Source organism: Heteronotia binoei, chromosome 1 (genome assembly GCF_032191835.1).
Source record: "Heteronotia binoei isolate CCM8104 ecotype False Entrance Well chromosome 1, APGP_CSIRO_Hbin_v1, whole genome shotgun sequence".
Classification (NCBI taxonomy): Eukaryota; Metazoa; Chordata; class Lepidosauria; order Squamata; family Gekkonidae; genus Heteronotia; species Heteronotia binoei.
In genome coordinates this window covers 257,579,351-257,601,498 of record NC_083223.1, presented here as the reverse complement: position 1 = coordinate 257,601,498, position 22,148 = coordinate 257,579,351, and the positions used below count along the sequence as shown (strand labels likewise).

Genomic DNA, 22,148 nt, shown 5'->3' with positions numbered 1-22,148 from the left:
TGCAAAATGGGTCAGTAGTGAAAACAATAAGGAAAGGGGGAGCCAAAGATGACCAGCATCACTAGCCATAATGGGGCCCAATTAGATAATTGGGGATGGCTCAAACAGCAAAGTGAGGATACTGTAGAGACACACCTGAGTAGTCAAGCACATGGCTTTTTATAACCTAAATCATATTCCTGGGCCATGATATCAGGTGACCCATGACAGAGGTCAGGTGTCTTATGACACTACATGACGCCAGTTCTTGTGACCCCATGTCACCAAAAGGGGCAGGATCCTAGGAGGTTCACAAGATTAGTGAGCCATGATGGGTTTACCTAACCTAAACAAAGAAACATAATGGGATAATCTGGGGCCAAATTGCTTCCTATTGTGGCACCAAAGCTAAACACAATGGGAACGGTCTCCATGCTGGAGCTGGTCTTTGTCCTGGCTGAAGTTGTATTGTGTACGTAACTGCTTTGGCTGTCTGGCAGAAACAGTCTTTTGTCCAGGTGAGAGGATGAAATTATCAAGTCTATAATATTTGCTTCCCCATTTGCATCTCCAAGGTGTATCCTGAATATGTGGGGCTCCTGTTTGGCTCTTATGGCCTCCAGAGAGGATTGACATTGTTGTTTTAGGACAACACAGGAAAGTGGCTTCTAGACTGCTTGACAGCTCTCAGAAACAGGAATGCAGTTAGGATCTGCAGGCTGAGCAGTTCAGGAGAGAAGTGTGATCTAGAGTCCTTCTCTGTAGACCGTGCATGAAGCTGACTGGAAACTGGCAAGGAACACTGATGCAGATTCACACATATTGAGCTGAAACCCCTGTGATTGATTGGACTCAAGCAAGGCTGAGAGTCCAGTGTAGCAGGATATATGTGCTTATGAGGATACATAGCCCATAATAACTAAGAGTCCAGGGAGTCTGGTACCAGGGCTAGAATGAACATAGTCTATTAAAGATGGAGGAGGGGGCTTGGGCTTACATCAGGCAGTAGGTGGCGTGAAAGACCTCTGCCTAAGAGCTGCTGCCAATCTGAGCAGACAATATTGACTCTGATAGACTAATAGTGTGATTCAGTGCAAGGCAGCTTCATGTGTTCATGTTTGTTCACATCAGTTATACAGCTGGGAGATCCAACACTCCCAGGGCAAAGTTGAAATAAAGTCCTCATATCCCCCAACACACAAAGGTTAGATTTCCTGAGTCTGCATGGGCAGGGGCTGATTTAAAATGCTCATTATCTATTCTGCATGGTCACAAACTGGCTTTTGTGTGTATGCAGAGAGCTGGGGCTATTTCACCTTTACACAAATTTTGATTTTAGTGCACATAATGTGCATGTGCAGAGTGAAGTTTCCACTCCACCTGCCTTACACCCTGTCAGTTTACCCTCCAACAATCTACTGGTTTGAAAACCAAGACAGACCTTGTTTTCAAAGTCCTATTTGAAAGACATATATCATCAATTCAAAATATACCTTAACTGCTGCAGTCTGTGAAGTACCACCAAACATACCCACGAGGAAACCGCAGAAGAAACAACAAGAAATGCCAAACGGCCCATGGTCTAATTATTACGCACCTGAAAAAGGAATTTTAGCAAAAAATTATTGTGTGCTTTTATGTAATATCAAAGTGATTCTCATTACTCACAGCGTCTTGGCCTGAAAGAAATCCCTACACTGAGGGGTGAACATTTCACAAAGACCTCTTAGACTTTCGCATGGAAACCAATCAAACATTCAGAAAAAAAGTCTCTTCACAAGTGTCCAAAAATGCAAATTCATGAAGTGTCCCATGTGATCCGGCCTCACCACTCTGGCCATGGTGCCGCTAGCTGGATCAGCCGTTTCACAGAATCTAGCTTCCTCAGGTTCTGGAACAGGGACGACACATGTAGTTTCAGTATTTCTGAACAACCACATACGGGTCAAGCAATGCTGGCTTCTCTTTCAGGAGAGTCGCTTTGATATTATATAACAAATACACAATAATTTTTTGCTAAAATTCGTTTTTCAGTTGTGTAGTAATTGGTGTTTCCTGTTGTTGCCGTCTGTGCAGTGGCAGGCTGCATGTGCCTAGTGCCTTAGTGCTCATGTGCGTTCACTGACAAGCACACAGAAGAAATGCTGCCATCCGTGAGACAAAGCTGAACCTTGAATGCTCACAGTTCACACAACATTGGAGCAAGGCTTGTCCCCCAAAGGCAAAACCAAAATTAAAGAAGTTATTTCCCAGGCAGAGGTGCCAGATCAACGCCTGGGTGTTGGCCACTGTGGGACCCAGAGCATTGGACTGGATGGGCCCCTGGCCTGATCCAGCATGGCTTTTCTGATGTTCTTATCAGAACTGTCATTACAGCTGGAGCAGGTGATGTACCTCCTCTTTCTATTTTGGGAAGCAGTTGCTGAAGTCTGCCAGGTGGGTGGGCATTCAGCCATGCTCCCAGTACCGACTGGGGCCTTTGTAAATTGTTTTTCTTTGTCCCCGGAGGGGAGTGTTCTGTAAGTCACACCTCTGTTCACAGCGAGACAGAACAGCCTTCTGGTTCACTTCTCCCCACAGCCACGGGACCCGGACGTCGAGTGGGAAGTGGTGAAAGACCAGCAAGCCCGGCTGCGGGTGCTGGAGACCAGACCCCGGAGCACAGAGGAGAGGGCGACGGTGGAACAGGGGGCACCCAGCCAGCAAGGCATGGTGGCAAACAGGACTCTTAGGCAGCAAGCCAGGGTGGGGCTTGCCCCTCGGTGGTGGGGCCCGGCGTCACAAATCCAGGCCAGGAAGGAGTCTGACCCTCACAAGCTGCCAAGGACAACTTTGCCACCCCAAGCACGCAGCGAAAAATGGACCAAGGTACCAAAAGACTATTATTTCCATTGTTTCTTGGGCACCAGGAAGTTCTCCTGTATGAGTTCCATTGAAATTAATATGTCCCCATGTAATAGCATGCGTGCCCTGCCCAGGATAACCCAATCGGAAGCTAAGCAGGGTCGGCTCTGGTCAGTATTCGAATGGGAGACCCCGAGGAATACCAGGGTAATGATGCAGAGGCAGGCAATGGCAAAGCACCTCTGAACATCTCTTACCCTGAAAACCCCACAGGGTCACCAGAAAACAGATGTGACAACACCAACCCCAACACCCCTTCCCCGCTCCCCCCCCCCCGCCAAAAAAACCCCCAGCATGTGCATGCAGTGAGCATAGTTTGGATTCCCCAGTGCAGGTTCCCAGTGGACTGAGGCCATGGCCCTCTGTGTGGATGAGGCAGAGGTTTCTGTTGCTTATCAAGGCAGAGTGGAGCAAACAAGTGTTTCCTGCTGCACTCCAGATGGAAGGAGACGATCCTACCCACTTCCTCTTGGCCTCTGAGCACTGCGTGCAGACACATATTAAAAAGAAACTGCTGCACATTTTGAGCTCTATTTTTAACCTGCATGTGATTGAAGCCTTCGTTCAGAGGCAGTCTACTTTTGATTGCCAAGTATTGGGGCCAGAACGAAGGAAGGGCTGTCACCTTTATGTGGTCACCCTGACAGCTTTTGGCTAGCCACTCTTGGAAACAACACTCAGCAGCCCTTCTGACTGGATAGCTCAAGCTAGCCTGATCTTGTCAGACTTTGGAAGCTAAGCAGGATCGGCCCTGGTTGGATGGGGGGCTACTGAGGAGGTCTGGGGTCATGACGCAGAGTCAAGCCATGGCAAACCGCCTCTGAATTCTTCTTACCTTGAAAACCCTCCAGGGTCGCCGTAAGTCAATTGTGACTTGATGTCAAAAAAAGAAAAGAGACAGCCCTCAGATCTGAGCCAGGCAGAAGTGTCTTTAGGTTCTTTGGGGGGGGGGGGGGGCTTTGGCTGAAGTTTCCTTGATGGGGTGGGCACTGTGACTGACAGAGTCTGAGAATTGCGGCTTGCAGCAGACAGAGTTTGAGGACCAGGTGGTCTTTTGAAAAGGGGGGGGGGCTGTGGTTGTGTGAACGGCAGGTTTCTCAACCTCTCTCCACCTTTTCCTTCTCTTCTTAGCGACTCTTTTCTCTGCCCAGTCTCTGCCTCCTCCTCTTCCTGCTCGTCCTGGGCTTCGCTTGCTGGTTCATATGGAGATACGGAAGCCCCGTCTCTTTCCTGGGGTTGGCAGCATATGGGCAGTGGGGACTGAGCAGCATGCCGAGGCTGTGGAGCGGGACGGAGGAATGCACCACTCAGTGCAGGTAAGGGAGGGGTGGGTGCAAGTGCTCTGGCCAGCCTGTAGGCATGTGTTATATGGGATGTGACCAAGGGATGCCAGCCTCCAGGTGGGGCCTGGGGATCTCCTGGAATTACATTACTACAGAGATCAGATGCTTGGAGAAAATGGATGCTTTGGAGGGTGACTCTATGGCATTGTGCTCCACTGAGGCCCCTGTCCTCCTCAGGCTCCACGCCCAAATCTCCAGAGGGTAGAGTTACCAGGTCCCACTCAGGAAATACCTGAGGACTTTGGGAGTGGAGCCAAGAGACTTTGGCGGTTGGAGCCAGGAGCAAGGTTGTGACAAGCACAATTGAACTCCGAAGGGAGTTCTGGCCGTCACATTTAAAGGGACCACATTCTTTCAAAATGCCTTCCTTCCATTGGAAATAATGGAGGATGGGGGGAACCTTCCTTTGGGGCTCATAGAATTAGACCCTCCGGTCCAATCTTTTTGAAACTTGGGGGGTTTTTTTAGGAGAATCACCAGATGCTATGCTGAAAATTTGGTGCCTCTACCTCAAAAAACAGCATCTATCCCAGAGCCCCAGATACCCACAGATTAATTTCTCATTATACCCTATGAGAACCAGTCTCCATAGGGTATAATGGAGTATTCAGCGGCCATTTCCTTCCCTCCCCACCTCTTGGTTTCTGCTAGCTCTGAAGGAGGGGGAGGGCTTCGAAACCAGGGAATCCCTGGCCCCCAACTGTGGATTGGTGACCCTACTGGGGGGCACCTGGCAACCCTAAAGCTGCAAGTGAATCTGTAAGATGGTTTTTTCCCCTACATGTACCACGGCTATCAATCAAGTCTGTCCCAAAAAGCAAAGTTTTTTATTTCACTAATCTACAAATTATGCAGTGTTCTGTTTACCTCCCTTTTAAATGAAAAATAGCCCCTGGAGACTGCAATTGAGAGTGGAAGGCTGGGGGAGGGAGATGGAAGGGGATCTTTAGTCCCTGCAGGGGAAGAGATATTGAATTTTCCTTCTGGGGAGAAAAGGCAGCTTGAGGGGAGGGGACCAGCTATGAGAAGAAGAAGGGTCAAACCCCCTCCCCCCGCCTCCTTTTCACCTATTTTTCTTTCAGTCCTCATTATTGCAGCCTGCAGTGGCTACTTTTCATTTTGAAAAAAAAAATGGAAGTTACATAGCTTTCTGCATAACAAGCGATGCAGGCCTTAGAAGAAGGGTCCAAGGTTAGAAAACACTGAAATACAGGGCTTTTTTTTGTAGAACAAGCCCAGAAGGAACTTTTTTACATATTAGGCCACACCCCCTGATGTCAAGTCAGCCGGAACTGTATTCCTGGGCGCTCCTGCTCAAAAAAAGCCCTGCTGGAATATATTAATTTATTTCAATGAAAATATTTATATCCCAGCTTTTGTGTGATTGACCATATTCACTGGTGGCTATCAAAGACACCCCCCACCCCACACACATTGCAGACTGTAACAAATAATGGAAATGACGGTAGCAAACCAAATGAAACAGCAGATTGAGCCATCTAAAAATCGTAGCACTGGGACTGCAGGTTTTCAGCCATCAGACCAACTCGAATGCAGGAAGTTGGTGTGGCTTTTGACTTAAATTAAGAACCTAAAAGTTAAGAAGGTCTGAATTGGCTCACTATCAGCCGGTCTCAAATTTGCCCTTTTTGGGCAAAATCATTGAGAGGGCTGTGGCGTTGCAGTTACAGGGTTTCCTGAATGACGCTTCCACCTTAGACCTATACCAGTCCGGCTTCCGCCCAGGCCACGGGACAGAGACAGTGTTGGTCGCCCTCATGGATGACCTCCGGCGACATCTGGATCGAGGCGGCTCGGCAGTATTGCTGTTGTTAGACCTATCGGCTGCATTCGATATGGTCGACCATCAGCTGCTGACCCGCCGCCTCAGGAATTCAGGGGCTAGCCTTACAGTGGCTTTCCTCCTTCCTTGAGGGTCGGGGACAAAGGGTGGTGATTGGAGGAGAGCTGTCCCAGAGACACCTACTTAATTGTGGGGTGCCTCAGGGGGCAGTTCTCTCCCCGATGTTGTTTAACATCTACATGCGCCCCCTTGCCCAGATTGCCCGGAGGCACGGGCTGGGTTGCCATCAGTACGCTGATGACACCCAGCTCTATCTATTGATGGGCGGCCGGACTGATGATGTCCCTATAAACCTGGACTGGGCATTGCAAGCCGTGGCAGGTTGGCTTAAGCTGAGTGGGCTGAAGCTGAATCCTGCGAAGACAGAGGTCCTTTGCATAGGTCGCGGCAGGCTGGGAGAGGAGATCTCCCTACCAGCCTTTGACGGTGCGTCGCTGATACCAGTGCGCAGGGTCAAGAGCCTGGGAGTGCGACTGGAGCCTTCTTTGACAATGGAGGCACAGATAGCAGCCACTGCTAAATCCGCCTTTTTCCATCTTAGGAGGGCGAGGCAGTTGGCCCCCTTCCTGGAACGTAGCGACCTGGCAACAGTGATCCATGCAACGGTCACCTCGAGGTTGGACTACTGTAATGCCCTCTACATGGGGCTGCCCCTGTACCGAACTCGGAAACTGCAGCTAGTGCAAAATGCGGTAGCCAGGCTGTTAGTGAGCCTGCTTCGGCGGGGGAGGGCAGGATATAAGAATAAATTTATTATTAGTAGTATTATTATTAGTGGGACTACCTCGGTGGGAACATGTACAGTCTAGGCTGCGGGAAATGCACTGGCTGCCAATTGTGTACCGAGTTCATTACAAGGTGCTGGTTATTACCTTTAAAGCCCTATATTGCCGAGGACCTGCCTACCTTAGGGACCGCCTCTCTCCATATGTTCCCCAGAGAGCACTGAGATCTAGTTCTCAAAATCTTCTAAAAATCCCTGGACCAAGGGAGGCCAAACTGAAAACAACGAGGGAGCAGGCCTTCTCAATAATGGCTCCCCACTGGTGGAATCAGCTGCCGGAGGAGGTGCGAGCCCTGCGGGACTTTAATCAGTTTCAGTTTCAGTTTATTTCAATTTATATCCCGCCCTTCCCACCGAAGCGGCTCAGGGCGGCTTACAACATATAAAATCTAACATAAGTTTAGCTGTAAAAAACATCAATTTACAACAATTTAAAACAGTAAGATAATAAAACATATAGAGCAGGGCTTGTAAAACTGTCCTCTTTCAACTGGCTTTTAAGGTGGAATCCTGAAAATGACATCTAGCCATCTTGATATATATGTATTGTACTGTAGCACCTTCAATTTATATTGGTTTTAATTTATTTATCTAATTGCATTTTAACTGTATTTTATTGTATTAATTGTATTTTATTGTAATCATGGTATGCACCATGTCTAGGGTTGCCAAGTCCAATTCAAAAAATATCTGGGGACTTTGGGGGCGGAGCCAGGAGACTTTGGGGGGTGGAGCCAGGAGACACTGGGGGCGGAGCCAGGAGTAAGGGTGTGACAAGCATAATTGAACTCCAAGGGAGTTCTGGCCATCACATTTAAAGGGACAGCACACCTTTTAGAATGCCTTCCTTCCATAGAAAATAATGAAGGATGGGGCACCTTCTTTTGGGGCTCATAGAATTGGCCCCCCAGGTCCAATCTTTTTGAAACTTGGGAGATATTTTGGGGAGAGGCACTAGATGCTATACTGAAAATTTGGCACCTCTACCTCAAAAAACAGCCCCCCCAGAGCCCCTGACAACCGCGGATCAATACCCCATCATTCCCTATGGGAATCGTTCCTGAAGGTGCATAATGGCTATGGGGGTGGAGCTTCCCCCGCCGGCCAGCTGGCTGGGGAAGGGGGGAAGCCTGTAAAACCAGGGGATCCCCCACTGGGACCTGGGGATTGGGAAGCCTAACCATGTCCTGTGAGCCGCCCTGAGCCTGCCATGGTGGGGAGGGCGGGATATAAATAAAAGTTTATTATTATTAATGTATAGGCCCAATAATTCTGTTAGTCAAATTAGAAACTTCAAATATTGGCAAACATACAAAAATATACAAGTTCATTACAAAGTAGATTGAAAAAAAGATACTGGCCCTGACGACAGCCCATTGGCCTTCCTCATTGGTCAAACAAGTGATATTACAAAATGGCTCCTGAGTCCTGACATTACAATGCAACAATCAGTTCTTATAAATTAAACAAGGTGAAATTTTTTGATGAATATTGTCTATGACCAAAAGCAAACACATTAATCAGAGGCCTCATTCTTGATAATTTGCTACCATGGTCAGGTACCCTTTTTTATAGTTGTGGTTCAGCTGTGTACCTTTCTTGCTTGGTAAGTAAAATTCAGCACAGCTGGGAACCAGTAGTGATGTCCTGTTACATTTTCTTCCTCTCCCTTCTTTGGCTGCAGCCTAGTGCTGGTGGAGAGCATCCCGGGCAGCTTGACATACCGACCAGAAGACCCTCGCCATTTGAGTATCTACCAGGCCTGGATGGACCTTCTGAATGGGGCCAACAGCAGTGTGGATATTGCGGCTTTCTACTTCACTCTCCGAGACTCGGATATTAAGGTGGAGGATCCCTCTTCCCAGCAGGTAAGACATGCTTCTGGGGCATGGCAGAGCATTGGGAGGAAAGTAAAAAGGCCACATGACCTCAAGCTGTTTGTAGAAGGCAAGGGTAGAACTGCAGCAGAGATTGGCTGATGGATTAGGCAGGGCTGCTGAGTGCTGCGGACACACTAAGAAGGGAACAGCCTCAGGGGGGGTTGTACTTGTCCCAAGCACAGCTTGTAGGGTTCCCAGGGCTTTGAAGAAAAACCAGACCTGTTTTTCCTCCAGCTGAAAGCCGAATCTGTGGAGCAGCATCCTTAAGATCATAAAAACCTAAGAAGAGCCCTGCTGGATCACACCAATAGTCCATCTAGGCCAGCATCCTGTGTCACGCAGTGGCCAAACCATTCCTCTGGGTGGCCAGCAACAGGGCATAGAGGCCAAGATCTTCCCTGATGTTCCCCTGAAGAACATCCCATGTGGATGCTCCCTCCATTTATTATTACAAGGAGGGAGGCAAAGCTAAACTCTGCTTTCAAAATGGCTGCCATGTACCATCTCCCACCTTTAGCCCTTTAAAGGTCTTTTGTGCCTTTCCTTATGTATGCAATGTAGCATTACAACACAACTCAGTAGGGAAAGCGCAAGCAAGCAGAAAAGGGAGTTTCCAGTCCATGGGAGCTTCAAGCATAACTCCCATCATGCCTGCATGTTTGCACAAGTGTGACAGTGGGGAGGGAGAGGGGTGGGGTGGGGTAGGAGGTGGCAGCAGCGAGCAGTAGGAGAACAGGAGTGCATGGGCACTCTTCCTGCCCATTTCTGCACCGCTTGCTGCTGCTGCTGTCACAAGTTCTTGCCCCTGTCTGCAAGCAGTTTTAGAAGCAGGGTTTGCTTATTAAATGAACAATTCAAGGTCAACCCTCAGCTAAAGTCCACATTCTGAAATCCTCGCCTGGGCAGTCCAATGTTCACACTGTTCATAATGTTAATAATAATAATAACATTTAATTTATACCCTGCCTCCCCGCCAAAGCAGGCTAAGGGCGGCTCACAACATAATATAAAATACAAAGATTACATAATAAAACAATAATCTACAACATTATACAATTTCCTTTAAATTCCCTTAAAACGATCTAATTAAAACCAACAATTTCATACGATCGTACTCGGTGCTACATTTTCAAAATTTCTGATCTTACTCATATACAGATTTTTTTGTATTCCTTGCACTGGTATTTGCATTCCTTCTAATTCTACTCCTATTGCACTGGTACTGACATTCATAGAATCATAGAGTGGGAAGGGAACTCCAAGTCTAACCCCCTGCACAATGCAGGAAACTCACAAGTATGCTCCCCCTACCCACACACCCAGTGACCCCTGCTCCAAGCCCAGAAAATGGCAAAGAAGGGGAGGGGGGGTGGAATCTCTCCAGGATCCTTGGCCAACCTGACCTGAAGAAAAATTGCTGCCTGACCCCGAAATGGTGAACATTTCCCTGAACGTGTACGAAGGGACCATGAGAATTAAGCACTCATGTAACCCCTCCTGCATCCCTAGTCCTATTGCACTAGTTTTGACATTTCTAATATTCGAAGTCCCATTGCACTGGTATTGGCATTCCTAGTATTCCAAATCCTCTGCCATTATTCATTTGCATTATACCTTATCTGCATCTTTGCTCTCCCTGTCATTTAGTTTGGTACTCCTAGTCGTCTTGCACTGTCCATTCAGTGTCTTAAACTTTACAATTACATTTCTCCCCAACCCCTTTCTGTATTCTGTAATCTGCACTGAGTCTCAGTGAGAAAGGTGGGCTATAAATAAACTAACAAAAAATTAAAATGGATACTGCAGCTAAATACACTTTTACATTCAAGAAAAGATCCAAAGCAAGTAATAAAAAAAAATGTTGAAAAGAAACAAGGCAAACCACCTCCAGGCAAAACCACCTTCCAGTCAGCCCTTTCTCAGCAACCTAGAGGTAATAACTCTGGGTTCGCAGGCAGGAGTTTTTTTTCTGCCGGAGCCCACAGAAGTGGAGCTCCACCTGGGCTGGCCAGGGCTCCAGCTGGTCCAACCTCCCATGCAGCAGCCACGTGCTCCCAGACCAGCCGTTGTGGCCTAATATCCACATGAGCTCCTGCTGGGCTTTTTCTACAATAGAAGCACTGCTTTGCAGGGGTGTTATAGGGAATATTGGGGAAGTACAAACTGTGTTGTATAAATACTAAACATTAAGGCGCTTTCATTGTGCAGGGCAGAGACGTGTTTGACTCCCTGCTGGGCCTGCCTTCTCGGGGGGTGAAGCTCAGCATCGCTGTGAATAGCCCTCAGATGTCAGAGGACGACACGGAGGAGTTGGCCCGCCAAGGTAATGGCAGACATTTTCCTAGTAATGACAATCATCTTCTAAGGTCTTTCTAAGTCAGTGGGGCTTGGTGCAGTGGTTAGTGCATTGGGTTACGATGGAAGAAGCATGGGTTTAAATCCCAGCGCTCAACCATGAATTTCATTGGGTAACCCTGAGCCAGTTTCTCTCTCTTGGCCTGACCTACCTAACAGGGTTGTTGTAATAACATGGGGATAGAGGAGCATGTATTTCTTGGAGGAAAGGTGGGATAAAAATGTACTAGAATAACGAACAAGTATGTTGTTATAGCAAGCAAACCAGGGTGTATCCTTATGTGTCATTAGCTGATGACATTGTTTGCTAAATATGTTGGGGCTGTTAAGTTTATTCTAGGATTTAAGCAAAGCTAGATAAACACGAGCTCTGATAGAGGGCAGGTCCAGTTCTGCCCTCATTAGGGCTGCAGGGATTCCCTTGGGTAGAACAAGAAGTCTTCTAATGAACAGATTTTGTATTGGTTCCAGTCTGGGGATAATATGTTCCTTCCATTCCCAGACTTTTATGCCATAAAGAAGGTGGGGAACTGCCTTACTTTTAAATAGTTTTATCGCTGGATACACCCTGGTTTGCTTGCTATAATAACATACTTGTTTGTTAATCTATTCCAGATGATCTATTAGGGGCTTTGATTAATAATTCTAATTTACGAAACTGGGTCTATAAATATGTACTAGAGAGATGGAGAGGGCCTTCTCTGCGGGCTCCCAGTTTCTTGGAGTTAGGCAGGTGGTTGCTGGAGAAAGAGTCTTATGGGGAGTGGCATTCTTTTGGTTGGGAAAATACCACGGGAGTGGGAGGTTTAGTCCCCTCCCTTGTGCCATGGTTCGCATTCAGTACATGGCGCCCCAATTATACTGGACTTCCCCATGGGCTTCTGCTCCCTCTAGCGGTTGGTTCGATATTACATAACTGTATAGCCTGCATATCTCCCTGCAGATTTAAATAGCAAGTTTTTATGCTGGACATATAGAAGAAGAAGAAGATATTGGATTTATATCCTGCCCTCCACTCTGAATCTCAGAGCGGCTCACAATCTCCTTTACCTTCTTCCCGCACAACAGACACCCTGTGAGGTGGGTGGGGCTGAGAGGGCTCTCACAGCAGCTGCCCTTTCAAGGACAACTTCTGCCAGAGCTATGGCTGACCCAAGGCCATCTCAGCAGGTGCAAGTGGAGGAGTGGGGAATCAAACCCGGTTCTCCCAGATAAGAGTCCGTGCAGTTAACCACTACACCAAACTGGCTCTCTCATATAGCAATGTAATATTAAGTCAACCAGTAGAGGAAGCAAAACACAGGGCTTTTTTTGAGCAGGAACACAGTTCCTGCTGGCTCAGGGTAAGGGAGTGTGGCCTAATATGGAAATGAGTTCCTGCTGGACCTTTTCCACAAAAAGCCCTGTCTGAAACATTGGCAATGTCATGGGGTGTTGCCCAATATGCAAATGGGTTCTTGCTGGGCTTTTTCTACCAAAAAAGCCCTGCCAAAACATGTACGGAACATAAAGAACTGTGAAGTAACAGGAACACACAAGCGAGGAAAATGATAATGTGCAAAAGTCCCGTGTCTCATTCGGTTTGTCCTGAAGAGAATGGGTTGGATCAGGTGTAAATTTTCAAATGGCAGAATGGAATTTGTCTTTCTCCACCCCCACCCCCCCAAGAGCAGCCCACTGATTTCCAAGAAATGGTCCTCTTAGGGTACAAGGGACCCTGAGGACTGGAACCAGGGGGTCTGCAACTGGAAGGGGGAATCAGTGGAAAAGGTCAATTTAGTCTGGCTCCAACCCAATGTTGTGTGTGCTTAATTTGGATTTATTTTTTCTTAATCAAATATTTCAGTTTAATAACTTTTGCTTATGAAGTGGGACTTTAGAGAGATTTACTCAGCCTGGCATTCTTTTCCCCACATTTTGCTAAATTATATCCTGATAGATTTACACTGGGAACCTTTTCTGGTTCAGAATTCTCCAGAAACTCACATTGCTGGGGCTAGAGCAATGCCTTTTGCTTTCTAGATTCAGAGATTCTCTTCCACAGTGATTTGTCTGTCAAGATGTTCTTGCAGATCAATCATGGAATCTCTCATAGGCTTGCCAACTGCCTTGAGGGGGAAATGTCCTGTCCCTTTAGTAGAGGCTGAATGGGATGTTATTTACCTCCTTGCCTTGAAAAGCTTCAGCTGCCCATTTCCACACATTCCCCACTCTCTTAAAAGGAAAGGACATTTTTCTTCACATCTCTTGGAAACCCGAAACCTCTGTGTTTTGCAGTGGCTTCTGAGAGTGTTCTAGGCACTGCCCACATGCTTTGAAGCATAGTTTTGCAATGCCGTGGACTAAAACAGGGGTCCCCAACTTTTTGAGCCTGTGGGCACCTTTGGAATTCTGGCACAGCACAGTGGGTGCAGCCACAAAATGGCTGCCACTGCTTACCTTCAGTCACATACTACACGTCTTTATGCTGTGGTGGCAGCTGCTGGCAAAACCACATTTTAAAAAATCTGTCCATCCAATTAAATCTTTAATGTCCGTCAGAAGCACTGCTGGATAGAAGGCCCACCCAGGCCCCTCCCACTTTCTAATAACATTTGGCAGTACCAAAAAAGGAATCAGTGGGTGCCATGGTGCCCCTGGGCACCAAGTTGGGGACCCCGGTCTAAAAATTTGCTGAACGTTGGTTCCCAGTACTTCGTTGTGGGAAACACAGAGCCTCGGGGATTAAGGCAACCTTCAAGTGGCTTTTTGTTCTTTCTCTACCATTTGTGGCCCCTGAAATGGATGAATGACAAAGAAAGGAGGCACTGGCCATTTGTCAGAGTAAATCTAGTGCGTTGTCTGCATCCTCCACAGGTGCTGACATACAGTATGTGAATATGAAGGACTTAACCGGGGGGATCGTGCACACCAAGTTTTGGGTAGTAGATCAGAAGCACGTCTACATAGGCAGCGCCAACATGGACTGGCGCTCCCTCACTCAGGTACCTCCAGGGGGAGGGAGATTGCTGAGAAACAGCACCCTGCTAGAGATAGGGCTGCCAACTCTCTCCACTGTTCTCTCGTATCATAGAGTTTTACCACAATTCTAGAGCATCCCCAGCATGATGATATCGCTTCTGGGTTATGTCATCGCACAGGGCATGTCATGCAGCCATGAGGCTCTTCGCGGGTGGGGAGCCCCCCAGCGGCCTGCTCCGTGCTGGCAGGTTGGGGCCCTGCAGACCGGAGGAATTCCCTGCTCCCAGCGGGAGTTTGGTAGCCCTAGCTAGAGGGGAGGTTGGCTGGTGCAAGAGAGGCCATTTTTGCAGTGTTCTTTGTGCGGCAGGTCAAGGAGCTGGGTGCTGTCCTGTACAACTGCAGCTGTCTGGCTCAGGATCTGGGCCGGATCTTTGCCATGTACCACATGCTGGGAGGAGAAGGGGTTTCCATCCCAGCCACATGGCCGGCCAGCCTTGCGGCAGAGTCCAGCCTGGATCAGCCCCTGAAGCTGCAGCTCAACGGCGCCGGTGCAGAACTCTACCTCTCTGTAAGTCTGGCTATTGTTTTTGCTCTCTTTGTTTCCCTTGAGCAGCGGGAAGTTCTGGGGCAGGTCAGTTTCACCGCAAGGAAAGATCCAGGGAAACCCAATTGTGTTATCAGATTCTGCACTCAGGGCTAACCGCAGTGTACCCTGAGGTGAGGCAGCTGCCTGGGCCCATGGATTTTGCTGGGGCTGACTGGTGCTCCCTCCCTACTGATGCGTCTGCTCTGATGTCTGTACTCCCACCCTTCCACTGCCTGCTTTTGAGTGCTTTGTCGTCTCTGCTCCTTGCTGCATGTGGGCAACGTACAAAGCATCGCTGTTCCCAGTGACCATGGCATTGGTGCTCCTGGCTGCACCCAGGTGATAGGAGACTTGCAGATGGGCAGAGGAAGGATGTAGAGGCATGTGGGTAGGTGGGCAGGATGAAAAGCCTAGTAGTGAGCAGATGACGACGAGGATGATGATATTGGACTTATATCCTGCCCTCCACTCTGAATCTCAGAGCAACTCACAATCCCCTTATCTTCCTCCCCCACAACAGACACCCTGTGAGGTGGGTGGGGCTGAGAGAGCTCTCACAGCAGCTGCCCTTTCAAGGACAACTCCTACCAGAGTTATGGCTGACCCAAGGCTGTTCCAGCAGCGGCAAGTGGAGGAGCGGGGAATCAAACCTGGTTCTCTCAGATTAGAGTCCGCACATTTAACCACTACACCAAACTGGCATAGGGAAACCTGGGCACTCTGCCCAGGGGGCCCTCCAAAACCTGGAATTGTCCCATCCACAGTGATATACCAGGCGAGGGGTCAGGGCAGCAAGTAGAGGGCCAGGCAGGTGGCGCTCACTGAAAGCAGTCGGGTCCCCCAAAAGCATTGCTGTCCCCCTCAGATCAGGTAGGAGGTGGTGCAGAAGACCCTTGAGAGCCGTTGCTAGTGTCCCAACCATGATGCACTAGTGCTCTGATGCAGCACGAGGCGGCTTCATTTGCATTCTGTTTCACGCAGTGGCCAGCAAACAGGGCATAGAGGCCGAGGCCTCCCTGTGCTGTTGCCCCTCCCACCCCATTCACTGAAGTCTGGTATTCAGAGGTTCACTGTCCCTGCATGTGGAGGTTCCCTTTAGTCCTTGCGGGCAGTGACCATTTATGGACTTCACCATGAATCTGTCCAATGACAGCCCCCTTTGAAAGCTTAGTAAATTAGTAGCCGTCATTACATCCTGTGGCAGTGAATTTCCCAGGTTAATTACTCATTCCATGAGGAAAGTACTTCTTGTTCTGTGCCAGGCTTATAAGCCTTTTCAGGGGCACCTGGTTGACTGCTGTGTGAAACAGGATACTAGACCAGATGGTTTCCGAAGGTAGCTGAGTTTCTCTACAACAGAATAGCTAGATCTCTGACAAAGGAAACCTTAGCTCTTGAAAGCTCATACTCCAGAAATCTTGTTGGTCTCTGAGATTGCGACGCAAAGCACCCTTCCCCCAAAAAAGTTAATGTGAATGGTTATAACCTGTTTCCCCTTCCCCCAGGGTTAATGTGAATGGTTATGGCCCGTTCTGCCCTTCAGGCATTATTAATTGGTCTCTCAGCCTCTGCAGCCCTTATCATCTTCAAGGCCAACGCAGAAAATGTGGTAATTAGCTTCTCATAAGAACCTTCAGCGCATAGGGTGGGAATCAAGTGATGAGCTAATTTTCCAAAATGTTCCATTACAAACGTGTCCTGATTGGGTGTCAGCATCACCTGATGCTACTTGACCAAAAAAGCTATAATTGTGCTAAGGGCCTGGATAAAGGAGGCTAGCTTGGATTCTGAAGGCCTGAGCTATGATTTGCTTATATTGCAATAGATAACAATGTAGAGAACGCATGAGCCATGTATGGCCTTTGATGTTTGGGCTTCAGGTTTGTGCCTTTTAATGTAGGTTTTGAAAACATGCTAGCTAGCTAACGCTAGTTTTCTTGTTTTTCTGCTGTATTAGTCCGCTGTGTTGCCTGTAGGTGAACTCTTTTGTTTTGACAGAAGTGAAATAAAACTTCACATAATATTAAAAAATAAGGAAAGGTTTGGGTACAGCAGCCCTGGGGACCCACAGAGTTCACCTGTGGACTCTTGGACAGAGGTGTGACTAGATTCAAATCCAGCTGGGCTGGATGGATCATTGGTCCAATCCAGCCTGGCTGATCTTATATTAAATCCCTTGCATTTCCAGAGTGTTTGGAGACAGGAGGTGTTAGGAACAGACCTCCCTTGTCCTGAATCGCTGTATAGCCACTGCTACACAGGTCAAACTATGCTGAAGCTTGCATGTTCAGGGGCACCTCCGTCTCCCTTGCAGCTCTGTGATTGTTGTTGTTGCTGTTGCAGAGCTCCCCACCGGCCCTGTGTTCAGCAGGCCGCACCTCTGATCTCACAGCTATTGTGCGGACGATCGAGGATGCCCAGGCCTTCGTCTACATTGCTGTGATGGACTATGAGCCCCAGTGCACATTCTGCAGTCCCAGGAGGTAGGAGCAGGGGATGGAGAAGCTGAGGCCAGGAGTTCAAGAGCCTCAATACTGTGGATGTGGGCTTTTGGGTTTGGATGTGGATTCTTTTGGTTCCTCCGGAACAAGGGAGAAGGACATGCCTTCTGTCCTTGTTGGGAAGGAAGAAGGGAAGGAAGGGTAGACTGGAAGGATCAGCCAAAAACAAAGAGGCAAGGGCTGGGGATGGTCTTCAGCTACAACTGAAGCTACAATTTGCCACATAAGCAGTAAAACTGATCCCACCCCCCCACCCTGTACTACAGGACTGCCACCCCATGTTGCAAGACTGCTGTTGCTTTCTGGAGGTGGGACAGGATGTCCCTGATGGCAGAAAAATAGCACATCAGTGAGAATTAGATTGAATCCTGATTTTCTACCTGCAAGGAATTTTTCCTTTAGAAGTAGAAGATATTGGATTTATATCCCGCCCTATACTCTGAATCTCAGAGCGGTCACAATCTCCTTTACCTTCCCCCCCAACAGACACCCTGTGAGGTAGGTGGGGCTGAGAGAGCTCTCCCAGAAGCTCCCCTTTCAAGGACAACTCCTACGGGAGCTATGGCTGACCCAAGGACATTCCAGCAGCTGCAAGTGGAGGAGTGGGGAATCAAACCCGGTTCTCCCAGATAAGAGTCCCCACACTTAACCACTACACCAAACTGGAGGAGGAAATTGGATTTAAACCCCTCCCTTCACTTGGAGTCTCAGAGCGGCTGATGGTGTCCTTCCCCTCCCCACAGCAGACGCCCTGTGAGCAATACTCCCTCTAAGCTGTAGAGTCTTGTGAGCAAAAATTCTACTCGCTGAGCTACAGTCATTAAAGTTGTGAGTTACTGCATACATTAGCTTGCTCTGGGACCACTTTTTCCGAGCGAAGACAAAAAATGTGTGAGCTGGAAGCTAAAAAACTGTGACTTAGCTCACACTAACTCAGAGGGAACACTGCCTGTGAGGTAGGTGGGGCTGAGAGAGCTCCGAGAGAACTGTGGCTGACCCATCTGTCTTCAGACTGGATGAACAGCAAGCCAGAGCTGTTGGTAACGCCCTATTTGCAATCAGCCCATTTCTTTGTTGAGATCACCACCTAGGATTGCCCGTAACACTGTTGTGCCATGTTCACCCCCCCACCCTCCAGGTTCTGGCCCATTATCGACGATGCCCTGCGTGCTGCAGCCTGTGACAGAAGAGTGAATGTGCGCCTCCTCATCAGTTGCTGGCCACACTCGCACCCTGCCATGTTCGTCTTCCTGGAGTCTCTCAGCATCCTCAGCCAGAAGCCACTGGGCTGCCCCATTGAGGTGGTGAGTCCTGGGACTGAAGTGCGAAAGCTGTGGAAGGACCTTTTGCGTAGACCATTTTTTTCTTGAGCCAGATGTGTGCTGCTTGGCGTCTCTTGGTTTGGAGACCCACTGCCAGTCACACTAGCTGTGGAATGCCATCCCTGTCTGCTGTTCTCTACTTCCGTAGCAGGGGGTGCCTGTTTAGGTCTTTCCCAACACCCTGAATGGAATTGAACCTGGGGCCTTCTGCGTACCAAATATTCAAGCCTTGAGCCTCATCCCCTCCCTTGAAAATGACCCCCGCCCCCCCCACACACAAGGCTGTAACATTTGCTTTCCTTTCAGAATCTTTTTGTGGTTCCTGGAGGGGGAGAGCGCCCACCCATCCCGTACTCACATGTCAATCACAACAAGTATATGGTGACCGACCGCCTGGCCTACATTGGTACGTACTTCTCAGAGCCCTGTGCCTTCTCTCCCCATCTGTGTTCGCTGTTGGGATGGCAAGGCCAGGCCTCATCTCGGGAGGAGCTCGAAGGAGTGGAGCTCCAGAACCTTTAATTTTATTGTGCTCTTTCTTTCTTACCCCCACCCTCCAAATATTTGCTTCTGGGCTCCAGTGTTCAACCCCCTTGTGAGAACTTTGTTGAACTCTATGTTTGACAAACTTTCTAATATTTCCCCTCCCCCCCAACACACACACACAAAAGGGATAATAACCAAAACATATAAAGCAGTCAGATGCCACTATGGCTGCATAGGAGAAAGTAATTTAAAAAGTATGATGGGACTGTTCCCTCTAAGCTGTGGAATCTTGTGAGCAAAAATTCTACTTTGTGAGCTACTGGCATTAAAGTTGTCAGCTACTGACATTAAAGTTGTGAGCTACAGCATAAATTAGTTTGCTCTAGGGTCATTTTTCCTGAGTCGAGACAAAAATGTGTGAGCTGGAGGCTAAAAAATTGTGAGCTAGCTCACACTAACTCAGCTTAACGGGAACACTGGATGAGAGGAAGGTTTTATTATGACAATTATAATTCAAGAAGCATTTTAAGGTAGATGTTGAGCTGATATAATTTAGTACACCTTCTGGTGATGTCCAGGCTGTGTGGCATACACAAATGAGCTGTGCAGGTGAGCTCTGGCACCTCTTTTTCTACTAAATGACCCCTGGCTAGGACTACCTCAGCAAGATCATTTTCCTTGGGCATAAAGAATGGTAAAGCCTTGATGGTCTTTTCTGTAAATATTTATTTAGGAACTTGCAAGTTTTTATTTTACCTAATTCTCTTCATTTGTACCCCACTTTTCTCCCCGACAAGAACCCAAGGCGGCTTACAACATTCCGCCTCCCCTTCTCCATTTTTATCCTCACAACAGCCCTGTGAATTAGTAGAACAAAGTTTGAGTCCAATGGCACCCTTAAGACCAACGGAGTTTAATTCTGGGTGAAAGGTTTCATGTGCGCACCCGCTTCTTCAGATACATTGAAACTGACTTCCTCAAACCTTACATGTAGATAGAGGGGGGGGTGGTTAGAGCTAGTTAGAGTCAAGATGCATAAGTAACTGAACGATAAGTATGGCTTTGATTGCATTAAAGCTTGTTGGTATGACTTATGAATGACTGCACATTAGGCTGCAGATAAAAGAGTTAACAAACAGATACAAAAACTAAGTTTGAGGTTAGGCCGAGAGTGAGTGACCAGCCCAAGGTCATGCAGCAGTCATCTGTGGCAAAATGGGGCTTTGGAACCTGGGTCGGCCAGACCCTAGTCTGAGACTCAAACCATGCTGGCTCTCAGACAGGGCTTGAGAGGTGCCAGAAGTCTCAAACCAAGGACTTTAGCTGCAGGACTCAAGCTCTTTGCCCTTTGCACTTTTGACTGAGCTTGCCTGGTGAGGCAGTGGAGGGCTTGCACTCTGCTGCTCTCCAGCACCACCCCTGGCCAATGGCTGGAGAGTGGTATTGCAACTACCAACTCAGCAGGGATCAAATGACACTAAGGGGTCAATAGAGTTCCACCTAACCCTATAAACTGGGGTGGCCAAACTGTGGCTTGGGATCCACATGTGGCTCTTTCACACATTTTGTGTGGCTCTCGATGACCCCAGCACCCTATCAGCCGGCTTGGAGAAGGCATTTGTCTCTTTAAATCACTTCGCCAAGCCAGCCAGCGGACTGGAGAATGCATTTAACATTAAAGTTGCTTGCTTTCCACCTCTCCCTCCCCCATCTATTTGCCTCCCTCCCTTACTTAATGTCTTATGGCTCTCAAACATCTGATATTTATTCTATGTGGCTCTTATGTTAAGCAAATTTGACCACCCCTGCTATAAATCTTCTGAATGTAGCCTGGCTTCTCAGTCAGATCAATCCATCTTAATATCTCAGACCAATCTGCTCTCAAACTGACCATTTTTGCCCACCCCCATGTTCCCAACTACCTTCTTGATAGTGTTTTGTGCACCTCCAGTTTCCTGAGCCAGGCAGTTTTGCAGAATCCCACTTGACAGGTTGATTTAGATAGAAGCCCTTTGAACTGAGAGGCAGGGTATAACATTTTTAAAATAAATGGGATGGAGAAAGTAGAGAAAGAAGTACTTTTCTCCCTTTCTCACAATACAAGAACTTGTGGGCATTCAATGAAATGCTGAGCAGACAAGTTAAAACGGATAAAAGGAAGTACTTCTTCACCCAAAGGGTGATTAACATGTGGAATTCACTGCCACAGGAGGTGGTGGCGGCCACAAGCATAGCCACCTTCAAGAGGGGGTTAGATAAAAATATGGAGCAGAGGTCCATCAGTGGCTTTGGCTTGGCACCAGGGGTGTGTGGTCTAATATGCAAATGAGTTCCTGTTGGGCTTTTCTTACAAAAAACCCCAGCACCAAACAATGGTGACATCAGGGGGTGTGACTTAATATGCAAATGAGTTCCAGCTGGGCCTTTTTTGTAGAAAATATAAATTGTAAAATGTAAAATATAAATTAAGATGACGATGATGATATTGGATTTATATCCGGCCCTCCACTCCGAATCTCAGAGCAGCTCACAATCTCCTTTACCTTCCTCCCCCACAACAGACACCCTGTGAGGTGAGTGGGGCTGAGAGGACTCTCACGGCAGCTGCCCTTTCAAGAACAACCTCTGCCAGAGCTGTGGCTGACCCAAGGCCATGCTAGCAGGTGCAAGTGGAGGAGTGGGGAATCAAACCTGGTTCTCCCAGATAAGTCTGCATACTTAACCACTACACCAAACTGGCACTATACCAAACTGGCTTTACCAGCGTACAGGTAGAGGTGGGGAGAACAAAGCATGCTGGCAGGCAATGCTTCATGTACCATCAGCCCCGCTTGCCAATATCCCCAATGCCAACTTCTGGTTGACTTTCTGTGCCCTTGATCCTGTAGGAAACTCTTCATTCTGTGTGGGTGACATTTGGGTGTCTTTTCCCCCTCCAGGTACCTCCAACTGGTCTGAAGATTATTTTACCAAAACCGCAGGGGTGGGGCTGATCATCAACCAGAGCTACCATGACAGTATTACGGCAGGCCAGGAATTCACCCTGCGCCACCAACTGGAGCAAGTCTTTCTCCGGGACTGGGATTCTTCCAATGTTCTGCCACTCAGCAGTCACAGAAGTTGCACTAAGAAGAATTAGGACAGCAGGTGGCGCCGCCCTGAACACCCTGCGGCGGAGAAGGC

General features: G+C 48.1%; 1 protein-coding gene across 1 annotated transcript in view; it reads left to right on the top strand.

The window, feature by feature from the left end:
• The window catches only part of LOC132582457 (5'-3' exonuclease PLD3-like), a 45,027-nt gene extending 22,879 nt beyond the window's left edge, over positions 1-22,148 (top strand). The window contains exons 4-13 of the mRNA XM_060254039.1: positions 2,560-2,847; positions 4,015-4,199; positions 8,559-8,742; positions 10,963-11,077; positions 13,966-14,093; positions 14,438-14,638; positions 17,000-17,139; positions 18,296-18,461; positions 18,786-18,885; positions 21,905-22,148. Of these exons, the coding sequence (XP_060110022.1) occupies positions 2,560-2,847; positions 4,015-4,199; positions 8,559-8,742; positions 10,963-11,077; positions 13,966-14,093; positions 14,438-14,638; positions 17,000-17,139; positions 18,296-18,461; positions 18,786-18,885; positions 21,905-22,104 (1,707 nt within the window). The 3' untranslated portion in view covers positions 22,105-22,148. The remainder of the gene's footprint in view (positions 1-2,559; positions 2,848-4,014; positions 4,200-8,558; positions 8,743-10,962; positions 11,078-13,965; positions 14,094-14,437; positions 14,639-16,999; positions 17,140-18,295; positions 18,462-18,785; positions 18,886-21,904) is intronic.